This window comes from Rutilus rutilus (assembly GCF_951802725.1).
Source record: "Rutilus rutilus genome assembly, chromosome: 17".
NCBI classification, from domain to species: domain Eukaryota; kingdom Metazoa; phylum Chordata; class Actinopteri; order Cypriniformes; family Leuciscidae; genus Rutilus; species Rutilus rutilus.
This window is the reverse complement of record NC_140230.1, coordinates 18287647-18312155: the sequence shown is the minus strand read 5'-3', so window position 1 is coordinate 18312155 and position 24509 is coordinate 18287647. Positions and strand designations below refer to the sequence as shown.

The 24509-nt window shown below is 36.3% G+C and overlaps 2 protein-coding genes across 2 annotated transcripts; both read left to right on the top strand.

The window, feature by feature from the left end:
* Window positions 1–9816: 9816 nt before the first annotated feature.
* Window positions 9817–13372, top strand: cldc1 (C-type lectin domain containing 1). The gene is made up of 6 exons (XM_084435601.1): window positions 9817–10215; window positions 10332–10433; window positions 11357–11512; window positions 11604–11755; window positions 11897–12018; window positions 13111–13372. Exons 1-6 carry the CDS (start codon window positions 10119–10121, stop codon window positions 13274–13276), a joined length of 795 nt encoding a protein of 264 aa, XP_084291727.1. The 5' UTR covers window positions 9817–10118; the 3' UTR covers window positions 13277–13372.
* A 1788-nt stretch (window positions 13373–15160) lies between these two features.
* cops7a (COP9 constitutive photomorphogenic homolog subunit 7A) lies at window positions 15161–22600 on the top strand. The gene is made up of 8 exons (XM_084384831.1): window positions 15161–15308; window positions 16144–16266; window positions 17760–17835; window positions 18094–18182; window positions 19388–19590; window positions 19690–19795; window positions 21248–21417; window positions 22279–22600. The coding sequence occupies exons 2-8, from the start codon at window positions 16144–16146 to the stop codon at window positions 22316–22318; spliced, it is 807 nt and encodes a 268-aa protein (XP_084240957.1). The 5' UTR covers window positions 15161–15308; the 3' UTR covers window positions 22319–22600.
* The last annotated feature ends 1909 nt before the right edge of the window (window positions 22601–24509 follow it).

Sequence of the window (24509 nt, the reverse complement as noted above, 5' to 3'; positions counted from 1 at the left end):
TTTGTGTTCAGCAGAAGAAAGAAATTCATACAGGTTTGGAACAAATAATGGGTGAGGAAATGATGACAGAATTAAACATTTTGGGGGAACTATCCCTTTATGGTTGTAAAAACTCCACAATCCATTTTTAACTTTCGTAACTCAAAGTTCTCCACTTTTTCCATTAGGAAAGTCCAAAAAACAAACTTTTCACTTGTATATTTATATTGTATATTTATATATTAACATTAACCTAATAGATGCTGTAAATTTTTTTGACATTTTTTAGTTTAGCTCATGCATTAACTAATACTAACAAATTCTTTTTATTAGTTGTTTGCAATACTGTTTTATAAAGGATTGAATTCAATGCAGAATCTGTTCACTAATGCGAGAGGGTGTGATCTCACTCAATAAAAGACTGAACAAACTCTACAGCTTCATTGTTCCATCAGGAACGTGTATACATACTATAGTCGGACTTCAACAGGGGAAGCTTTCTGTTTTTCACTGAACATCACTGAACATTCTACGTTGTCTCTCCACCTCATGTGTCCAGTGTGTTTGAGTGACTTCCGAGATCCAGTAAGTTTGCCCTGTGAGCATGCTTTCTTCCGACAGTGTATTACAAGTTATTTGGAATCAAGTGAAGATGCTCACAAATGCCCTGAATGCAGAGAAACTTCACCAGACAGGATGTTAAAGGTAACCGAGTTCTGAGAAACGTCGTGGACGTCGTTCAACAACAGCGCAAGACAAAACAACAGACTCCAAGGAAAGCACAAGAACTGTTGTGTCCTGACCATGAAGAGCAACTCTGTGAGAACGATCAGAGATTGGTTTGCCTCATCTGCAAGGAGGGAGAGAAACACACTGGACACAGTTTCAAGCCTGTAGAAGAAGCTAGGAGATCATTTTGACAGGATGAAACTGTAATGACAGCTTTTTGTAGGCCTATAATAATGTGTTTTTGTTGAGGGATTTCTTGAAAGACATCTCAATTCACTAATTGGCTGATTTATGGCACTAATTTGCCAACCGCCATTAAATTCAAAAGAAGAATAAGAATTGCACCACGATGAGTGAGGAAGCTTCCAGAGGAGATATGAGCGAGGATGCACAGGTGTATGTGTCTTTCTTGTCGAAAAACTTGATGCACGTTTAATTCTCCTTCTCCTTCATATCTGTCACAATAATGTTAATTTATGTTTTACATTTTGCAATTTAATTAAATCATACAGCTTACATATTTCAACAGGGTATCATGCTTTATTATTATTTATTATGAATTTCTTAGATAACCAACTTAAACAACATAAGGCCAGATCCCTTGAGCGCAGCTGATGAAATTTTGAAGTGATACTTAAGTGCGTCCTTGGGTTGGGAGTAAGTTGCTATGACGTGAGGAAAGAAAGCAAGGAAAGAAATCAAGGACGCACAATTTAAGAAATTAGAAGCAACATAATGTGACTGTGAGAGCACTTATTGACCCTGGTGGGATGAATGAATGAGCAGCCCGTTCTCATCCCAAGGCGTCATATACTGACGCTTTTGACATTTCGTCTACATCGAACGCACATGTCACCCTTTAGCGTCAATTTGAGACGCAGAAAGATATGGGCCAGAAGGCGCCTACTAGCGGTCTAACCCTAACCCTACCCCAGACCATGAAACCTACCCATAACCGTTAAAGATGAGCTGTGTCCCAAAGTGAAGGCTGCGTCCTTCGAAGGCCGTATTTGAAGGCCGGATGGCCGTATTTGAAGGCCGATTGCGTCACAGCGGCGCGACGAAGGACGTCCCAATTCAAAGGCTGCATCCTTGGAAGGTCGCATTTGAAGGCCGATTGCGTCACCGCAGCTCGATGAAGGCTGTCCCAATTCAATTCTCCATCCTTCGAAGGCCGTATTCGAAGGCCGGTTGCGTCATCGCGCCGCGACGAAGGCTTCCCTGATTCAAAAGCGACGCCAAATGCACCCTTCGTTTCCCCGTGAAAAGTAGGATACATCCAAATGGACACTTAGCGGCCTATTCTACCCCATAAGTCATTGCGCGCCGTTGACGACAGCATTTATTTATTTATTTTTAAAGGCGGCCGAGACTAGAGATCGGTGGTGGACAGCAAAATGTAAGTATTATGTTTTCATTTACTCAAATAGCTAGCGAAACCAGAGTTAAATTTTCTTATAAACTTCTTCTTAACTTCTTCGTCACCATTGCGTGGCTTCATTTATCAGGTAGTTTTAGGCAAAACTTGTGGTAATAACGTTATTAGTTTAACGACCTATTTGTAATATTTGCACTTGTGTATTATAAGAAATATCACTCACACAATAAAGCCCAAAACAATAAGAAAAGCAGTAGATAAGGCAATGGGGTTTCACTTTTATGTGTTTTTGTAGTGCTGTCATGCAAGCTATGTGGTTTTAACCTAATTTTAGTATACAGAAATATGATTTCTTAAGTATTTTGTATGCATGTCTTGATGTGTCATATTTTGCACTGTTAACAATACACTTAAGATTGCTCCTCTGTGTTAAGTACCCTTTTCTGCTTTTTTAGAACAATTCAGGAAAAAATGGGTCTATATATATATATATATATATATATATATATATATATATATATATATATATATATATAAAGAAAAGTACACACATCTTTGCTGAAATGTATTGTCCTGTTGTTGTTAACAAGCCATGGTTCATTTGCTCTGCCTTTAGGATTGCAAGTGTCCTGGGACAGGAGAGGGTGTGAGTGGGAAACCCACTGCTGCAACTTGGCCCTGGTTTGTCCTCATGGATGAGATGTTGGGACAGAGGCATTGCACCAACCCCCCTGTCCTCATCGCCTCAATCCCTGAGGACACACCAGGGCCGAGTTCAGTAGTGGGTGCCCACGGTGAGGAGGAGCCAGGGGCAGCAGCACCACAAAGGCGGCGAGACAGGACGAGTTTTTGGACTTGATCAGAGAAGAAATGCAACTACAGAGGGAGGCAGAGGCGAGGAGTGCACAGGAAAGAAGGGAGAGGATGGACAGGCTGTTTTCTCTTCTTGAGAGAATGATTGAAAAATATATATATTTTCTACATATTCTTGTTTCACTTTTTTCACTTTTATTTTTTAAAAGAAAAATTATGTACATTTATTTTTATGCAACTTTAATTGTGTAAATAAAAGAGAATGAATTGTTCTGGACATGGTTTATTTTTGTAATGACAGTAATACTTTCTGCATGAAACAAATTCTACACCTTTTTATTTTTTCAAATAAAATTGGTAAATGAAAATCATTTGTTCTTTAGGCTACATTAAAGTACTTTTTCCAACTATTTACAAAATATGTTAAACATATCAAAATCAACATAAAACATTTAATTTTACAATACATAAAATAAGAAAAAAATGATGTAGATTGAGCTGAGCTGCTGGACCGGGATGGGCTGCCCCTGGTAATGCCTCCTGCTGGTGGGACATCATCTGGGATGGTCTCCAGAGTGTTAAAGTGCATATTTCCACTATCCACTAAGTTGTCTACCAACAGGTTTGCAGGGCTGATTCAATCGACGGCTTTCTGAAAAAAGTACTTTTAATAACTACTGCATTTATATCAGGCTAATACTGCATTACTGCGTAGGCTATGTTGCATTTTACTTCTGTATATTTTCAATATACAGTAATATCTGGTTGTTACATTATATACTTTTGTGTAGTGTAATGTAATCACATTGTGATGTGAGGGAAAAAAGTACTTACTTCACATTTGTAAGTGCATACTTAACGAAATATGCAGTTCCGAAAATTAAAGTAACAAAATGTAGGCTTATTGTCACAATATTAACAAATTGTTGCTAACTACAGCAGCGTCCCATATCAAAGGGCGCATCTGAAGCGCTCGGACTGGTCTAGCCTGCGAAGGATTGTTCTTGTCGCCTGGCAACTGTGACAGCTGCAGATGACGAGCGCGAGAAATACTGGACTTTTTATAATAAATTGGGTTTTGTATTCAAACAGGGCTAAACCGAAAATACACGATTCGGCAGCGCCGGGGCACACCATGACCTCCAGTAAAATATAAAACATAAAAATGACAATAGCCAATTCTGGCTCCATAGCTGTTTACTCAGTTATCAAAATGAATGATCAGGATAGCAGCTGTCCTCTCGCACCGTTGCTTGGTGCCAGGAGCGGTGATCGGGAACACCTGGTTGCACAATTAGGAAATCCTAGGAAGGCTACATGGTGCGTCCTTCAGAGGACGCATAGGCTGCATCCTTGAAGTCTGCGTCCTTCGAAGGATGCAGCCTTCAACATTGGGACACAGCTATGGTGAGTTGAGCCCTAATAGACCTTTCTCACAACTTCCGTATTTGTGACCGGAAATACGCAATCGTCGTGGTAATCTACTTCCTCCGCAGTCAAGGCAACATAAACACATGGCTCAAGTAACTAGCAAGAACTATTGACACGCTAATGATTTGTCATTTTAGTTAACAGTTCAGTAACAGTTAGCCTCGCTCTCTACTTACCTTGATATTTATGGCCAAATTCCGTGTGGAAAATTTTGTACCCTTTATTTCTTTTTTTCTTTTTTGTGACGGAGTTTTCCTCTACGAGTCGTCACATCAGCAAATGTAATATTTGGCAAATCCGTTAATGAAGTTGTGTAGACTCTTTGATCCATTTTAAACTTGCCCGGGTTTATGTTTTTCTGGTGTGTTGACGCTTGACAGGAACTCCGCTTTCACAACGATTACGTATTTCCGGTTATTGTGAGAAAGGTCTATGAACATCTCTCATGGTAATGTTTTATGAAAAATTATTTAACACATTCACATTTTTATTTCTGTTATTAAACAGAACCATAAAGGTAAAGTCCATAATTTGGTGATTATCTGTCTGTGTCTTTAAAGTCTCTACACGCATCATATTCCTTAACAAAAAACTGATTTATTCTAGTTTCCAAACAGAACAGAAGCAAACAAAAGACAGGAAAAGCCATGTGCTTCCACAGCTGATCACACAGATAAGTAATGCCACTACAGGCTTAAATAATACATCCTCTAAACATTCATATCCTATTCTCTTAAAGAGACACCATGTTAAATACCAAATACATAGTTTAGAAACATTACATAGGAAACAAAAAAATATAAGATAAACACAGAAAAATATACTATTATTAAACATAAAATATGCACAAAATACAAATAACATTATGGCCTATAAATGTCTAGATCACCATATTTATTATGTTTGGAGACGTTTTTTTAAGTTATCATTTGTTTGGAAAATGTTTGATTCTTATAATCTTTTTTTTTTCTTAGATCTATTAGATACGTTATAGACAAAGACCTGAATCAGAAAAGATAGCCATCTGCAGTCTCAAGGGGAAGATTGCTTTGCCAAATTCCAGAAGTTTCACAAAGGTTATAAGGAAAATTTTGTGGAGAACATACAACCTGGTCAGATGTACTGGGAGGTTGGCATGGAAGTTGAACCAGGATGGGAACGTGGACTTACAGTTAGATATTACCCAAAGGAGAAGAATGGTTCTCTCTGGCAGGCATTATTTTCTAAATGTTTTGAGAACATATCTCTTTCAGTAAAAGATGACAATCAACATACAGATGACAGTGTATGCTGTAAGGGGCAGTGAAAAAACCCTAATTGTCAGCCAGATAATAACCAGAAGAGTTGGGGTTTATTCTAGACAGTCAAGTCAAGTCAAGTCAAGTATATTTGTATAGCGCTTTTCACAATACAGATTGTATCAAAGCAGCTTCACAGTATTAAATTAAAATAATACAACAAGGTTTGTTTCTAGTGGAATTTATTGATTGATAAAATCAAATTAAATATCCCCAAAATATCCCCAGTGACAGTGAGACACGTCAGGTTGTGTTTTTGCAATGCAGACAAAATGTCTCTCATTCACACAGAGCGGTGTGGAGATAAATAGATGTATCTATAAATCAAACCTTCTATTTTGTAGGCCTGTTTTGGATTGTAGGCAAGTATGTCCGAATTCACAGTACTCATAAGAGTAGACGAAAAGTACCCAGATACTTCTTCTGGTGAGATTCTGAAGTGTTGTGCGTACGACGCTTTACTTTCCCATGAGGCTGCAGGAGAGAATCTGTGAATGACAGTAAAGTGACGCAACTGATGCTGGTAAGTCACATGACAGTGCCAACATGGCACGTAGGACGTCCAAATAACATTCACACACACGTCCATACTATATTATAGAACATACATTTGTGGTACTGATTATGATGTTCACCTGTTTCTTGTTTAGTTCCTTGTTATCCTGTATATTTATACCCCCTGTTGAGTTTAGTTATTTATCCGTCATTGTTGATGTATTGGATAATTTTGTGGTTCTCTTTTTATTTTCTTGTGCTGTGCTCCAGAGTAGTTTTGTTTTATTAATTTAATAAAACTAATGCGATTAGATACACATCTCTCTTTCTTTTGTGGAACAAGCTGTGACACAGATGGACCACACATAAAGTCCATAGTAAATCTCTAAGACAAGGATTTAAGTCTTGGGATCACAAGGGGGTACTGGGTGTCGACAGTAAAAAAGAAAAAAAACGTTTACTATTTTTTCACGCACAGTATCATACCTTGAATAATTTTTTATCAATCTTATAGTAATAATGGTGTTTTAGGTATTCTGAGTGTTTTGGTGGATGGAGGGAAAAATCAAGGATTTTATTTACAAAATGAACAGCATTTTTGAAAGAGGAATAAAATCAAGTGTTTCAACTCACTGCTTTTTAAGACATTACAAAGCTTGTTGAATTGAACTTATTCAATGGCAATTAATGTCTTTTTAAGGAAGTCTGCTGGAGTCTTTTTATCCTAAAGTACGTGCTGAAGGATGGACTGGGATTTATTTTAACTGTTTTGCCAAAGGCAACAGGGAACTGAATAATATGGCATAACATTTTTTAATAATAACAGAAAATTACAGTATTACATCGCAGTTAGGGCCTATCTCAAAGTGATTTTTGATACTAAAGTCAGTTAATGTTTGTATGTTTTTAAATTAATATTATAATAATAATAATTATTGCTTTCAGAAAAGCTCTGTTGTGTGTTTGGAGGAGATGCAGCTGTTTTGAGAAAGCAGGAACAGGAAGTGAAGAAACAGCTGGAGATAGAAAAGGAATGCAGCCGAGGCCATGCTGAATAACCTTTTTATGATAAACGAACAGCTGCAAGAGACAGAAACATCTGAGAAGGCATACATGACACGGTAAAATATACACAAGCGAAAGGTCAATCTAAACTAATACAATTGAGGTTTTACATTCACATTTCCATTTATTCATTTAGCAGAATTGATTCATTTCTCCACAGCAGTGGAATGAAAATGAATTTTCTTTGACAGAGGGAGGATAAACGATGTAAAACACCACACCACAGTGATGCTGTGATTTATATATACTGTCATATTCAAACGTATTAACAAGAGTCAGGAGTATACACTCCCTCATGAAATGTATTCATTCGGGTTTTTTTTCTCTACTCATTGAAGGTCCTTTTTATCTCAAGTAGGAAAGTGACTGCTATCTGGGGAATGGCTCAGTCACGCATAGGAAAAGTTAAACTCAGTTAAACTGGATAAAAAAAGAAAAAAAAAGATGGAGACAGAATAGCAAAAAGAAATTCGTCTCCACAGGAAAAATAGTGTGATGTTGTGACGAAGATATACAAAACATACATTATGTATGGTCTAAAATGTCTATATTCTGATCCAGAGAAGAATACCTGTCAGTACAGAGCTCTGTCAGTTAAATATTAAAACAGCAGTGTCATATTAAATCAGGCCAGATTAGTTTGCATAAATTCCGAGTCATGGATTGACCAAAATCTTGCGTAATGATTTTGTGACAGTGCTGAGTCATGCTTTTGACTTGTTTTTTTCCTACACATCAGTTTTATGTCTCATCAGTCTCTGAAAGTAGCAAAAGAGAGTTTGCCAAAACCTTTAGTGATATAGTGTTTAACCCTAGCCACAGAAACCCATGTAATGTGGTCTGGGATTTTTTTAGTTTACATAGTTTTTCGGTTTTAAGGATTTCCACCAAAATACTGACCGATGGAATGACACCAAAAGAGATAAGAAGCATTTTTAACCCTCTGATGGTCTTCGTTTAGCAGTCACACTGGGGGCCTTCCCGGTCATAAATGACCGGACACCTAAAAATGAAACTCTAAAAAATGTATAGCTCTAAATGGAGATGCTTGTGAATTCTAGTTGTTTTTGGACCAAATTACTTACTTTTAAGATGTGGATTGAATGTATTTTTTTAGAAATTCTCAAATAATACTTTTTGCCAAGGTTTATAACATTTTATTAATTATTATTTTAATAATTTTAATAATTATTATATTAATTATATATACATATATTAATTATAATTATTAATTATGTTATGTTTTTCACTCTTGATGTTTTAGAGCTTCACCCCTTCATTGCTGAGCACTTTTTTTCTGCATCGTGGCTGATTTGTAGAGAATTTGTGTTTTTGTCAATTTCCCATTCATTTCCTATGGGGGTAATTTTGACCGAAGACCAAAATCATGACAAATTTTTTTACGACCACTTAGCATGCTCGGATCATGAACTCAATTTGTTTGTGTGTTCACATACCTAATGCCAGAAAAGTCACCAAGTTTCGTAACATTCTGATGAAGCTGTGATTTTTAAAAATTCAAAACAGATTTTTGTAATCTGAATTTGTGTATGTGTATAAACGTGTGTTTGTATGTGTGTGTGTGTGGGTGGGTGTGAATTTTTTGCACTCTTGATTTTGTAGAGTGTCACCCCTTTACTGCGGTGTACTTTGTTTTAGAATCGTGTCCGATTTGTAGATTGTACATTGTGTTTTTGTAAATTTCCCATTCATTTCCTATTGGTCGGTCATTTTTGACCGAAGACCACGAGTGTGACTCTTTTTGTTTACGACCACTTAGCATGCTAGGATCATGACCTCAATTTTTTTTTGTATTCACATACCTAATGCCAGAAAAGTCACCAAGTTTCATAACCTTCCGATGAAGCTGTGATTTTTAAAATTTCAAAACAGAAAATTATTCGGTCAGAAATGACCGAGGACCATCAGAGGGTTAAAAGTTCATAAAACTATCTATTTTGCTATATGAAAGGGTTAATTCACCCCCAAATTTTTATTCTGTTATTATTTATTTACTCGCCCTCAAGTTATTCTAAACGTATGAAGTTCTTTCTTCAGTTCAACATAAAGGAAGATATTTTGAAGAATGTTGGTAACCAAACAGTTGCTGCTCCCTAATGACTTCCATAGTATTTTTAATTTTTTTAGTTACCCACATTCTTCAAAATATCATCTTTTGTGTTCAGCACACGAAATAAGTTCATACAGGTTAAGCACTGCTTTGTGTGGACCAGTTAAAAAGTATGGCTGTAATAACTTCAATAATCAGATGTCAGATTAGGCACAATTTCCCAGAAAAGGGAATTAAAAGCCTAATTATATGTTTCACCTCTAAATAATTAAGTTGCTTTTAACCTTAAGACTCCATTGTACACACGCAAGTAAATCATCTGAAATGAAATACAAACTTGGTTTTGATGTTTTGTGTACAGCTGGATTTCACAACTTGTTCAGTATGAAACATTTTACAGGAATATATGTGGGAAAAAACATATTACACTATTATGAACAAACTGTTCTTCGTATTGGCTAGAACAGTCTACAACTGACTCATAAAAAAAAAAATCAGTATTGCATAACCATCTCTCTTCTAATTCTTCCTGCCAGTGTTTATCTTCTTCCAACCCTGAAATGGGCACGTGACCACCGAAATACGGGGGAGGGAGAGAAAAGGGGATAAAAGTTAGAGCCGGGAGAGCTGTAAAAAGGAGCAGTTCGGACAAGTCTGAGCAGAGAAAACTCAGGAAGAACTTTCTCTTCTTAATTCTTCCAGGGAAGCTCTCCTTTGATTGCTCTCCTCTTCATGGACTGTTGTTTCATTGTTGGTGATCTGGAGGACAGGACTACAAGATAAAGACATTACTTAAAAAGCTCTGCTATTAAATAAAGAAGACGGTGGCCGACAGATTTACTGAACTTTATGTTTTAAGATGGAAGATATTGAAAATTACACCAGTTTACAAGAGTTCACAGAAGACATCTCTCAGAGTGGGAACAGACCCATACTCACATCACAGGGCAAACAAGGTAATGCATGTGTGTTCATAATGTGAGAACTGTATGTGAACTTGAGGGGAGAGTGGAATACAAAGAGACATGTGGGACAAGTCAGAGTAATAACCAATGATTTTGTGCTTCATCAGGTGTTCAGAAAGGGACGAAGTGTTTGAGGGGACAGGCTTCTCTTGTCCTGCTCATTGCTCTATTGACCTCAGTTTGTGCAAACATAGTACTTGGCATTCTCTGTAAGTAAACACACTGCTACACGTACACATCATGCACGTAAGCCTCTGCCTCTCTGGTAATGTCAAAGTACGTTTGGGTTGCATAATGAATAGAATAGAATAGAATAGAATAGAATAGAATAGAATAGAATAGAATAGAATAGAATAGAATAGAATAGAATTAGAGATGAACCAATATTACAATTTTGGATGATACTGAAACGCTGGTATTAATATTCTTTACTAATTTGTCTAAATAATTACAAAAAACAGTAAAAACTTAAATCACACAAATGCGTGAATTTAGGCATCATATATTAATTTTGAGATTTGCTAAAGATTACATTTAAATGTGTTATTAAATTAATAGAGTATTTAAAGATTACATTTAATAAGATCATGATGATAGTAAAGGATATATAAATGTAAAATTATGGGAAATGAGCATGCAAATGAACATAATATACCAGTAAATACAAATCTATAATATTGGCCAATAACCAATATTTATACTGATATAGTGTGTGTCCCTAAATAGAATAGAATAGAATAGAATAGAATAGAATAGAATAGAATAGAATAGAATAGAATAGATTTTTTGTTGAATGTTTTGTATTCAGCTTTAGGGCATATTAATAATATTAATTCCAAATATCCCTATCAGGTAATGATAATAAATGGCTGGTTCTGAATCTGATAAGCATTTGATCGACTACTGGTTAAAATATTGGGGCAGCCGTGGCCTAATGGTTAGAGAGTCAGACTGGTAAGCTGAAGGTTGCAGGTTCTGGTTAGGGTTAGGTTCGATTCCCAATACCAGGAATGACTGAGGTGCCATCAATCGCTCCCAGTTGCCACAGCAAAAATGGCTGCCCACTGCTTCAATTCACATGTCCCTTTCACTTTTTGGATGGTATAAACTCTCTGTCTCTGTGTCTCTGCAGTGGTAAACAGTCGCAGACCATCTGTCACTGTAGAGCCAGTCAAGAGTGATGAGTCTGAGGCTGCGTCTCTGTCTCTCAAACTCACTTCCATGGAGGAGCGTTTCTCCCGCCTCTGCTCAGAATACACAACTCTTGGAAAGACTTGTTCAAAACAGGGTGAGGACTGAGGCAAAAATAAGTGTATCGCTGAATGGTATTTGACGCCCAAGGGTTTTCATTCAGAATCATTAACATCTCTCTTTCGCAGTGATCAAATGCAGGCCATGCCCGGAGGCCTGGATGCATTTAGAAGGGAGGTGTTATTTCTTTAGTGAGGATAAACTTGACTGGCAGCACAGCAAAGAGAGCTGCGCGTCCATGGGTGGCCATCTGACAATACTGCACAGCCACGAACAACACGTAAGTCTTCTTCCACTTCTAAGATGGAAAATAAAAACATTTATTTCAATAAATAATGTTTGCATCATGTTTGTTCACTGTGATATATTTATTCATTATGATATATAGGCTACTATTGATGTATTTTTTTTTTTAATACAGCACACCCTTGAGGGTGTCGCACGCAATCTTGGTGGATTTGACTATCATTTTTGGATCGGTTTATCAGACGCTGAGACTGAGGGAGTGTGGAAATGGGTGGACAACACAGTGGTTAATAAGACGTACGCGCACACACACACACATACATACACACACACACACACAATTTTAGATTTATATCATTTCTAAAACTATTTATAAAATTTTAGAACTCTTCCTAAACATCTCAGTGACAGTCAAGACATTGATGGTTATTTAAATGTGAAATGGTGGGATCACTGTTGCCAAATCATTTTTAGGAGAAGTTGCTAGAGGCAGGTCAGTTTGTTGCTAAAAGTTGCTAATGATGTCATTGCGTGATGGCATCATTACATAGTGACATAAAACAGTATGTGACGGCATGAAAACATGAAGAATATTTAGCTGTGTCCATAAAAGAGTAGGCAAAAAGTACCCAGGTGACTTACTTCTTCCGGCGACATTCTGAAGTGTGCATACGATGCTCCACGGGAGAGGATTTGTGAATGGCAGTGAAGTGACACTACTGACGCTGGTGGGTCACATGATAATGACAACATGGCGAATCCAGATTACATTCATACTATATAGAACATACTTTTTATGTGAAGCGATTTCAGACGCAGCCGCTGTGTTCGAAATACTTCCCTAATCAAATACTACCCTACTGTAAAGTTTACGAAAAACAGTATGCCAAAAAAGTAGTAGCCTATGTCTGAATACATATTCGAACAGAATGAGAAAAGTACCAGGATGGCCTACTATTTCCGGAGAGATTATGAAGACAGATTATTCCATAGACACTTCACTTTTCTTTGAGGCCGCATGTAGTGACAACATGGCATAGCCTATATGTAGTACGTTCACACATTCCTACTTTAAAGAACATGCTTTTTCAACAGTCACAAAGTAAGTTTCAAACCAAATGTAGTAGGCCTACCTGCTATACAGTATGCAATTGTTGTGTCTTTTAGAGGGTACACTTGTTTGAGTTAGCAACTTTTGAAAAATTGCTAAAAGTCACCAAATAAATTAAAAAATTAGCTACATTTGTTGCTGGGTGCTTTTTGGGGGAAAAAGAAGAAGCTGCCTGAAAAGTTGCTAAATCTAACAACAAAATTGCTAAATTGACGTCACTGTGTGGGATAATGATGTTTTCCTGGTGGTTCCTCTGGACTCGCCGCTGCTCTCTATAGGTACTGGAATGAATGGCATAAAGAGCCCAATAATCACCAGTCAGGAGGGGTTCATGGAGAAGACTGTGCAGTGCTGGACTCGCACTCGAAAACCTGGTTCGACGTGCCCTGTGATTTCATTTATAAACGTATCTGTGAGATGGATCCTATCACTTTTAACATTTGAATTGATGTTGAGTTGAGTTGAAATGTGTAAAAATGTAGCCAATATCTATTTTTCTATTGCCCTCCTTCTTTTAAATAAACAGTGAAATTCTCAGAGGTTAAGGTTCAGTTGTGTGTTTTTAATTTGACTTGACGTTTGAAAAAGCTGAAAACATTGCACAATAATGTTTTTTCCCACTCATCATCACCCACTTTCCCAAGGCACCAAAGAAAAAAAAACGTTTAAGTATTAAATGCAATCAAACACAACGCAAGTCTACAGACAAGCTGGTCAGGCTTGGGAATAAACCAGCTTAAACAAGCTAAGAATTATAAACCATCTATGCGTGGTTTAAGCTAGTTTTGTCAGCAGGGAAAACCAAACAATAAAGGTTGTTTAATTGTTTGAGCACACTGTTGAACTATGGCAAGCCGTTTTAGCTTAAATTGTACCCAGCGTTACTCGTCGTAATTGCATTTTTACTAGTAACAATTCCAATTAGAGAGCTCTACAAATTAATTTTTACTAGTCATATATGTCTCCACTGACTTCCATTCATTTTTAATTACGGAGCTCTACAATTGAATTGTTACTAGTAAGAATTACAATTGCAGAGCTCTTTAATTCAATTACAGAGCTCTGCAATTATACATATCTTTAATTCGTTTTTTTACTAGTAAAAATTCAATTAGAGAGCTCTGTAATTGTAATTGTACTAGTAATAATGCAATTACGACGAGTAACGCTGGGTACAATTTAAGCTAAAACGGCTTGCCATATTGAACTGTACAAGCAGAATTCAATACAAGACATTTCAGCACAAGATCATGTTATGTCAGTACAGGACAGTTAGGATATTTTTTAAGATATTCTGTGTTTTCATAAAGCTTCTCTAAAGATACACAAGCAGTCAAACATTTGGATATGAATGGTTTAATCTAAATGCTCATGCTTCATTTTGGATTAGTAAACAAATGTAACGTATTATATATATATATATATATATATATATATATATATATATATAGCCTATATATGAAGAGTTCAGATGCAAAAGCCTCTAAGTGCCTGCATGCCATCTGAAATTTTCTTCTAGAATGATAATTTTTTATCAAGCTTGTATATTTAAGTTCAGTAATTTCACTTAAATGGCAATGGAAATTACCTATTAATTGTAATTTAAGTGAAATTATTGAACTTAAATATACAAGCTTGATAAAAATTATCATTCTAGAAGAAAATTTCAGATGGCATGCAGGCACTTAGAGGCTTTTGCATCTGAACTCTTCATATATAGGCTATATATATATATATATAATACATGTTACATTTGTTTACTAATCCAAAATGAAGCATGAGCATTTAGATTAAACCATTCATATCCAAATGTTTGACTGCTTGTGTATCTTTAGAGAAGCTTTATGAAAACACAGAATATCTTAAAAAATATCCTAACTGTCCTGTACTTAGAGGCTTTTGCATCTGAACTCTTCATATATAGCCTATATATATATATATATATATATATATATATATATATATATATATATATATATAGTTCAGATGCAAAAGTATATATATAATATATATATATTAGTAAACGTATTAGTTATATATATATATATATATATTAATATTAGTAAAAGTATTAGTACTATCTATCTATCTATCTATCTATCTATCTATCTATCTATCTATCTATCTATCTATCTATCTATCTATCTATCTATATATATATATATATATATATACACATATATACATATATATAGATATAGATATGGATATATATACAGAGAGAGAGAGAGAGAGAGAGAGAGAGATTAGTAAAAGTAGATATTGATTTGACTGAACACAGCCCAAGAATGTATAATTCTCGTGACCACACGGTGGCGATGTGTGTCCGCTCACTCTCGTAATCGCTCTGTGGTCACGCCCACCCTTCTGCCTCTCCGCCAATCAGAGGGCACGTTTTTATGTCGTAGCACGCTTGCTAACGGAAGTAGCAGTGACACCACAGTTGGCACAAACAACCTCAGTCTTTATAAATAAGGTAACTATATCGCTTTGTCGGCACATTTCAGCATGCAAAATGTGGTCGCACATTAATATTATACATTTGAGCATGCTTGGTAAAGTTCCCAACGCTGCGTGCTTATGTACGACATTAGTTTAACAACGGCAAGGCCTAGCTGGTGTTGTGTTGATGTATTCCATACCGGGTGCTCAACATTGAGTACGAGCTGACTGCTTTATTCTTTTTATGAGTATTAAACAACACCGAATGCATTTAGACCCCATTTAACAAAGTATATCTACAGTTAGACAATGTTTTAATTTGCTGAAACCTTTTGACTAGTTTGTTGATGAACAACTTTACACTTTTGTTCACTATTATGCTTGTTTCCAAAAATGTTGCAATTGTACATGCATTGTTTTCATTATCATTTGTGGTCTCCTAAATCATCGTATTATGTCAAGTGCATTTAAACGCATCGTTTTTTTGGCTGTCTCAGAGCTGTAATCTCCTAGTGCGCTTGGCAGTCTTGTTTTAATCATCATGAAAGTGCATCATGCATAACTTCACCCTGATAATGTAGTTAATTTTACCGTGAGCCACCTGTCTTATTAAATCCCTGCATCAAAGTGTCGTCGAAAGCATATTGCTTTGGATCAACAGCCATTTAACAAGCCCAATGAAACAGGTTTATTGTACATGAGTTATTGAGGCTTGCTGGTACGGATTTAATAAGAACAACTATTGCAGTTAAGAAGTCTGAACTCAGTTCTCTTTATTTATGAAAGGCAAACTTTCTTCAGCTTTTAATACTACCTCATCCTTTGAGATGGTGGGCTTTGGGTTGTTTAAACTCTTTCTGTCCCGTCAGATGGAGGTGGATCAGCTGCTGTCTCTCTCAGGTCCAGCTCTGGCTCAGGCCATCAGCTCTCTTCTGGAAACCCCAGGCCTCTATGTTTTCTCAGACATACTAGAACTGCCCAACGTCCGTGAGGTGAGGAATGTGTGTGCTGAAAAATCTATTTCAGTCATACTTTATGACTTTATATGAATTCTGTGTCTAACATAACGCTTGTGTGTCATCTTTAATGTCATGTTGATTAATCTTCTGTTCAAGTGTTTTCTTTCTTGATGTTCCGCCATTCTGTCTAAAACCAAATCCTTTTTGCACATCTAATTCAAATTAGATTAGTGTATTATGGTCTTGAAAACCTTGGTCACCATGATTTTGCCAAATGAGACATGTTCCTGATCCTAGGAACGACATTCCTGTCCGAAAACACATTCCTAACCAGATCCCTACTCCTAAACCTGACCCTACCCAGTACCCATAACTTATCCCTAAAATCAGAGGGAAATGATAGTTGAATAACACTGATTTTAAAGCATCTAACCCTGGTTGTAAGCCTAAACTTCACTTTAATTGTAAACCCATCCCTCAAATCTGATTGGATGATTGGAATGTTGATCCAGGAACACATTGTACTTGGTAAAATCATGTTCACCTGAAAACATTGATTATTTAAATCTGATCCATATAAAAAAATGTATGGTTTGTAATCCTATTCACATTTAATCTCAACAGTCAGGTTGCAAGTTTTCCCCCATTCAGAACACATATTTCATGTCAGTATGCATTTATATAGATATTTATATTACTTTATATTAAATATATAATTTAATACACTACTGTTGAAATGTTTGGGGTTGGTATGATTTTTGAATCGGTTTTGAAGTCTTTTATGCTCACCGATGCATTTAATCCTTTTTTTATTTTTTTTATTACAGTAAAATCATGAACTATTTTTTACAATTTAGTATAACTGTTTTCTATTTGAATGTATTTTAAAATGTAATTTATTCCTGCGATCAAAGCTGAATTTTTTAGCATCATTACTCCAGTCTTCAGTGTCACATGATCCTTCAGAAATCATTCTAATATGCTGCTCAAGAAACATTTATTATTATTATTATCGTCAATGTTGAAAACAGTTATGCTGCTTAATATTTTTGTGGAAACTATGATACCTTTTTTCAGGATTCTTTGATGAAGGGAAAGTAAAAAAAAAACAGCATTTATTTGAAATATTAATCTTTAATATATTAATCTTTACTGTCACTTTTAATCAATTTAATTGCTGAATAAAATGATTCACTTCTTTCAAACTTTTTAAACATTAAGACCCCACAAATTTGAATGGTAATATATGTATATTTGTTATAATATATATTATTATATTGATGTTTGCTAAGAGTGCTGTAATATAACAAACTGGCAAGTCAACAGATTTCATCATTATTGCATTACAGGTCATGCAAGAATCTCTGCCACATATTGCTCAGAGATCCCAGAGTTCCCATGCACTGCACTACCATTTATTTCCTTCAGAGCTGAACTAAAGTGCTTATCTGCTAGTGCTAAACACAAAATACTTCAACACTTTGTCACATCAATCTTTGTCTGTACTTCACTCTCTCTCTCTCTAGCTGGAGACGGGTCCCCATGCTCCAGTGTACCAGCTTCTCAATCTTTTTGCGTATGGAACCTACTGCGACTATAAAGGTAACCATGACAACAAATGATCTGACCAGATATTGGCCCCTGAGGCAGTAGGTTTATTCCCTGCTCTGACTCAGAATGAGACTGTATATGCTGCCCTTTGCCTTGCTAAATAAGTTAACTCCTGTGAGATGGAAGCGGGAGTCTCTGGCCCATGTTCTGTTGCAGATTTTACCAGGGCTTTAATGTAATCAGTTATTTCCCTCCTGGCTGTACGCTTGGTTATAATGTATGTTAATTTAATGTATGTCTGCCATTTAGAGAGGGCAGCCTCGCTTCCTGAACTCACACCCGCCCAGAAGAACAAACTCCGTCACCTGTCAATCATCAGCCTGGCCTCCAATCTAAAGGTAGTGATTCATTTATTAAACAAACCATGAAATCAGTATTGACAATTTATGCAGTATTAATTGTAAATGATTTACCTGTGTAGATCATTCTTTTTATAAACATTAATGTGCCTTTGTAATCTTCAAAATAACTTCCCTCCCTCTTTCAATGACATCTTTTCTCTGATGATGTGAGGACGGGACGACATGAGATCACAGCAATAGCAAACCACAACCTTCCAACTGTCCACTCAATTCCTGATAGACAAAATCATGTCCCGCCCTACGTTTTTTGTAGTTCGAAAGGTCTACATTCACACTGCGACCCGTAGATCCTTTTTTGTATAGCTGTTCACATTATTGTTTTAAATGTGGCCAATATCAGATTCAAGTGTGACCAGATCATGGTCCTGGACTGACCCGCATCTGCAAAAGACGATAAAGACGTCACGCAGCACACTGTCTTACGGAAGTAAACGAGGACATTAAAGTAAGCGATTACGCGTTTATTTATTGTGTGATCTGCTGCAGAAGCCAGCGAATTTATGTGCAGGCAATATAAAAAAACTAAAACGGGGATGTGAAAAAAGACCAGAGTTTTAAACCTTTATGAAACAAGCCCTAATGTTTTGCTTGTATATAGAGCTGTCATTGTAATACTTACGAGTTCTGACTTCTGGCACATCACTGTCCTTCCACTGACAACCTTTCACAACTGTTCATAATCTCAGGTCTGTAAAATCTTTGAAGTGACTCCCATAAGCACAGAATTGTGACGAATGTTGCTCTAGAGTGACGTAAAAGTCGCATGAATTGTTCAGACTGAGGTTGCATCGCAAAACATCTGACCTGTATCGGGATTTAGGACCGCATATGGATTGGCACAAATCGGAATTGAAAAGATCAGATTTTATGTGGTTTGTTGAGTTTATGTGGTGTGTGTCTGAATGTTGCCTTTGATGCGTCACAATAGGAAAGACTGTCCCAACATCCCTTTTATGCCATCTTTAACACTGTTTTTAATAAGGCTCTGTTATGAACGGCACACAGATGTTAACTGTATGGGCTATTAGTGTTATTGGCTTGCATTATTGACGAAACCAGTGTTCTCCTTTCAAGCCTCTATAATATTACTAGGACAAATTAAAAGTTTTAACTTACCCCAGAGCATACTATTCATAAGAAACGAAGCAAACAAACCTCTTTGTGCTGTTGTCTCTCGATAGTGTCTGCCGTATTCACTACTGCTCCAGCAGTTAGAGCTGAAGAATGTGCGTGAGCTGGAAGACCTGCTGATCGAGGCTGTTTACAGTGACATTATCCACGGGAAACTGGACCAGAGGAACCAGCAGGTCGAGGTAGATTGCAGCATAGGTCGAGACCTGGGCCCCAACGAATTACCCAACATTGCCAACACACTGCAGGAGTGGTAAGTGTTCATTTGTGTTTGTGTCAGTATGGAGTGTGATGGATGCTGTCGCAAAATGCCTTGCGTGTTGGTGTTAAATATTCTGTCTGTCTCGCTCAGGTGTGCAGGCTGTGAAGCAGTTCTGTGTGGCATTGAGGAGCAGGTGTCAAGAGCCAATCAGTACAGAGAAAGCCAGCTCAAGGTCAAAGTTCAAGTGGAAACAGAGGTTTGTGTGTGAATCTTCACCCATCCTTAATGACATATACAGTAGTGGCCAAAAGTTATGTCTGGCCTAGGAAAATTCACATACACACAAATAGTATTAAAATGTGTTAAACATTTTGTAATCATATTACGTAGTTGTTCTTGGAGTCAGTTTTATTTGTGATAAAGCAATGAAACGTCATATTGTGCGGACATAATTTTTGGCAAGGTTGTCGAACAAAGAAATAATGCGCACATGCAAAAACAAGAGAAAATCAACAAAATATTAATAACTGATTTTGTTGTAGTAAATTTTAGCTTTTTGTTTTTATGCATTTTTTGGGGGGCATAGTAAAATAAAACATGTAGCTGTAGTTTGCCTTTATTGCCATTGTCAGATAAATACCTTAACCAAGTTTAGTGTTTTGTACTTTCCTCATTTTTAAAGTATAAAAAAATAATTTTTGGATACAACTTTAAGTTTAAAACACATTTGCCAAAATCTTAGAAATGTTGATTTCATGTGGCTTTGTAATTTTTTTTAAATATCATCTCAAGTTTCAATTTAATGACCCTAAAATTTCATGCGTTTTGTAAAAAGTAAACATATTTTCGTTATACTTTGGATACATGTAAGTGTACAAATTTAATCATTGGTTTCATGAAGGTTTCAAAATATATTTTTCAAGTTATTTTTTTACTTTGACTTAGCAGACTATAGTTAATAATTATATAGTTATAATTACAATTTTAAATGCATATAAATTATAATAATGTAAATATATAACCTTTATATAAATAATAAAACATAATGCCAAACTACTACCTTTGAAATTCATTCTTTTGAGGCTTTTTTCTTCATTGTGATTTCAGGACAGTTGCATCACCCTGACATTTTTTTACTTTAAGCTTCCCCAAAAATATCAGGAATCAAAAACATGTTCATCATAGAAGAGGTGTATTCATGTTATTGTGTGTATGATTTCCATTTTTAATGTATTTTGAACAAATTCATATTTATTAATGATAAAAAAGCATCACTTCACCGACTCATATATGAAGGCTGTTTTATGTGCTTGCCTGTTTGAGAAGTAAAATGAAACAGTTTATTAAGTCTAAATTCAGAATACTAAAAAACTCTTACTGTCGCTGAAGTGTATATAGTATGCGATCAGTTTATGCATTTTTACACATCATTGGATAAATATGCAAAATAACCATATTTATTGGTTATAGTAGTAATAATGTAGCATAATATAGTTTGCAGTGTTTATTGTGGCATAATGCTTATATATTAGGCAGTATAGGATATATGTGGTGCAATTTGCAGTACTAAGCTGATATACCATATACATCTGCATATATAGCATATGATATAACAGCCTCTTTTTTTTGTATGTTAAAAGAGTTAATTTTTACTTATTTGACAACTTCAGGATTCAGTGACAGGTTTTTTTCTCACCTCTTTAATTAGGTATCAAACCTACAGAAAACCCTCAAGGCAAGTTCTGCTTCCCCATCATCTGGCCCCGCCCCTGCTGGAGCAGCATCCAATCAGGATGCAGACCAGCCGGCTGAGCCGAGAGACCCTGCCTCCTCTCAGGAACCACGGCAACCAGGGAAAAAGAGTTCAAAGGTCAAAGGGTAAGTTAATTGTATTTTAGGGTTTAGTGCTTTAGAATTCCCTCCAATTGATCTTAGTCTCTATAAATAACTCTAAAATGTATCATAACTCTATAAAACATCACAGTGATTTATATTAAAGAAGCCCTGTGTAGTTTTTAGCTGTTAAAACTACTGACCTCACATAAATCAACACTCAAGGAGTTTATATTTACTAATGGCATTTTTAAGCACACAGAATATGATTTATGAATGTTTTTGTGTGCTGTTTCAGTGAGCTTATGCACTGCTTCCTGTCTTTAGTTAAGTGTGATGTGTAAGAAATCACCCACAGGCTTATAGTCCTAATTAAGCCCCGATGAGTTTAAAATTGTCTCTGTCCTGGTTTAGAAATCTCATGTCAGGATGTGCTCTGGAAAGAGAGGGGGGCTTTTGATCACCACTGCTTTTTCTTTGTCACTAAAGAATGTCACTTAAGAAGAGGTATAATTTATTCAGGGCCGGTCTGACAGAGATTAATCTGAGTCCAAGGCTTTAAAGGCTTCTCAGCGGAGACTCGTCATTAACATTTCGGGACTATTCCTTGTCCGTGTGCTGCTGCTAAGTTTCCAATAATAATTATGTGATTATTAAAATATGAGGTAAATAGAGTAAAAGAACGTCTTGGGTTTTATGTAAGTTAAGATCAATTGTGGCATAATGTTGATTGCTGAAAAAAATGTGTACTTTAAGACGTACCTTTTTTTGTAAGCATTCAGAATGGATGTAAATTGGGCCAGAAAATTAATATTCACCACTATTTATAGCCACAAGGAAAATCATAAAGTATCATTATAATGACAAATCCTCACTTGAGCAATTCTTTCTTTTTGTATGTTTCAGGCTTCGTGGGAGCGGAAAGATTTGGTCAAAGTCTAATTGATCTCAATCTTCAGTAACCCGCTCACAGACACACATATTGTTGACTGCTTGCTTGTATAGACCGATTAACCAACCGATGGCCACTTCTCAGTCACAGACCATCATCATAGTCTAACACAGATACAACTTTTACACAACGTTGGGTGCGTGTTCATATGCGTGCATGCTGTAAATGTCATTTAATTTGAGTCATACTCCTTTTCCTTTGCGTATTTGTTTTTGTTCGTTATTAAATCTGGATGTAAATTGATGAAGCTAATGAATAAATGATATCCATCTGTCACCCTGTGTAGTGTCTGGCTTTCATGTTTCCTTTCCTCTAATGTTAAGTGCTGCTAAATGTTTCGTCTCAATGGGGGCATGTCTGTTAAGAGGTCATGACATTAATTAGCCACACTTTAATGTCGGAGCCCTGAAATAACATCCTGGTTTCCTCCCTCTCTCTCTCTCTCTCTCTCTCTCAGCACATATACTCTTCCCACCAGTGTGTTGTGCGAAATGCCATTTATCCAGCCATAAAGGCTGACTAAAGCAATGTTTCTTTCTCTGTTCTGCATAATGGTCTGTAATGGTAGCGATTAACTTGTGGTAGCCACTCAGAAATGAGGAGAACAATAAAAAGCGGAGAGTGATGATCTACTTTTACATTAACCCCTGCCTCCTCTCTCTTTTGTGTCTGTAAAAATCCATCCACCTCAAAATCTGATTCTTTTTTAAGCACAAATCTTCTCTTTTTTTTCTCTCTATAAATAGTGGTGTTAATTTCAGTCAGTGTGACTGAGGTTCAGTGTTTCTCAGTCTCTCAGCTCTGAGCAGATGGGAGCTGTGAACTCTTGCAGTTTACATACAGTGTGTGTGCGCGTCTGAGGTGAACGTGTGAAGTGTTTTTGTGTCCTGGTGTTTTGTTGTTGTGCAATGGCTAATGAATCCTCCCGGTGTCCCTTTGGCCTGACTGTTTGCTGTGCGTGATTGTATGAGTCACTGTCATACAGGCAGGCCTTTCAAAAACCATGCCACAGAAACACGTTTTAAAACACCAGAGATGGCTTTTTATTGACTTCACAGTACAATGAACCACATATTTAAGGCAGTGCTACATAAATGATGTGAAACCTCTAAACATATCTCACATAGTGTAGCTTCTTGTGCATGATGTGAACAATTGAGAATTCAATCTGCTGTGCCCATAAACTATAATGGCACATTAGTTTCTTATTCTCTTCCTTTAGCCATTTAGTGTTTTTCATGAGTTACGCGGTTATTTGAGAGGGAATAATTATGATTTCCTTGAAAAATACAGCTAAAAGAAGGATTTCTTCTGGTTTAAAGTCAATATGTAGCAATATAAATCAAAACTGATCATGTTTTGTTCTTCATCATATTGTGAATAATTCATCAGTGCATATTCTAAAGAAAAAAACATTTGTCTTTGAATCTTGAATACAAAGTAAAAACTTGCTCTTCCTCTGAAACGACTTTCCTTGTGCGATGACATCACTTAGACCGCACAGGCTATGGAGAGCTACAGTCGGGTTCCAGAAGTAAAAATACCATTCAGTTTCTCCATAGGGGAACTGATTATTAACGCTAACTTATAAACCATTAGAAAGACCTAATGTAAGCTATGCGGTTGTTAATCAATGGTATATGCTTCTGTGGAAGCCATCAGTCCGCATTATTTAAACTTTTTTTTTAATAATCATGTTGAACATCTGAATGCATGGTGAAAAGCTACATTACCCATGATGCTGTACAGAAAATTTCACTAATCAGTCGCAACAAGCAAATCACTCCAAAAGAACAATTCAGCGGCCGCCCACTCATATTAAACACTGCGATTGACATAGTCTCCCTATGCTCTCAAACTACTTCAATATTTGTATGCATAATATATGAATGAACTTAAAATATATTGTTTCAATATCTATTATTAAACATTTTTAGTTCAATTATGTCATTGGCAATGCTTCATGGGATTGTAGTTCTTTCCCTCATTAAAGCTATTAAGAATGCAGTCTTGTACCAGTTCATTGTATTTTTAGGTTTCAAATGTTCACTTTTTTGCTTCAACTCAAAGTTTGCCATGTTGTAATTCAGCTTATTTGGTTTGGTTAATGGCTTATAACTCTTACACAGACAAATCCCTATGGGAAAGATTAATGGAAAAAATACTTTGGTAATCAAGGCCGCTG

Coding starts and splice junctions, on each gene's coding strand:
- cldc1 (XM_084435601.1), top strand. CDS start 10,119: ATGGAAGATATTGAAAATTACACCAGTTTACAAGAGTTCACAGAAGAC. Junction 10,216..10,331: donor CACATCACAGGGCAAACAAG/GTAATGCATGTG, acceptor GTGCTTCATCAG/GTGTTCAGAAAGGGACGAAG. Junction 11,513..11,603: donor AAAGACTTGTTCAAAACAGG/GTGAGGACTGAG, acceptor TCTCTTTCGCAG/TGATCAAATGCAGGCCATGC.
- cops7a (XM_084384831.1), top strand. CDS start 16,144: ATGGAGGTGGATCAGCTGCTGTCTCTCTCAGGTCCAGCTCTGGCTCAG. Junction 18,183..19,387: donor GCCTGGCCTCCAATCTAAAG/GTAGTGATTCAT, acceptor GTCTCTCGATAG/TGTCTGCCGTATTCACTACT. Junction 21,418..22,278: donor AAGAGTTCAAAGGTCAAAGG/GTAAGTTAATTG, acceptor TGTATGTTTCAG/GCTTCGTGGGAGCGGAAAGA.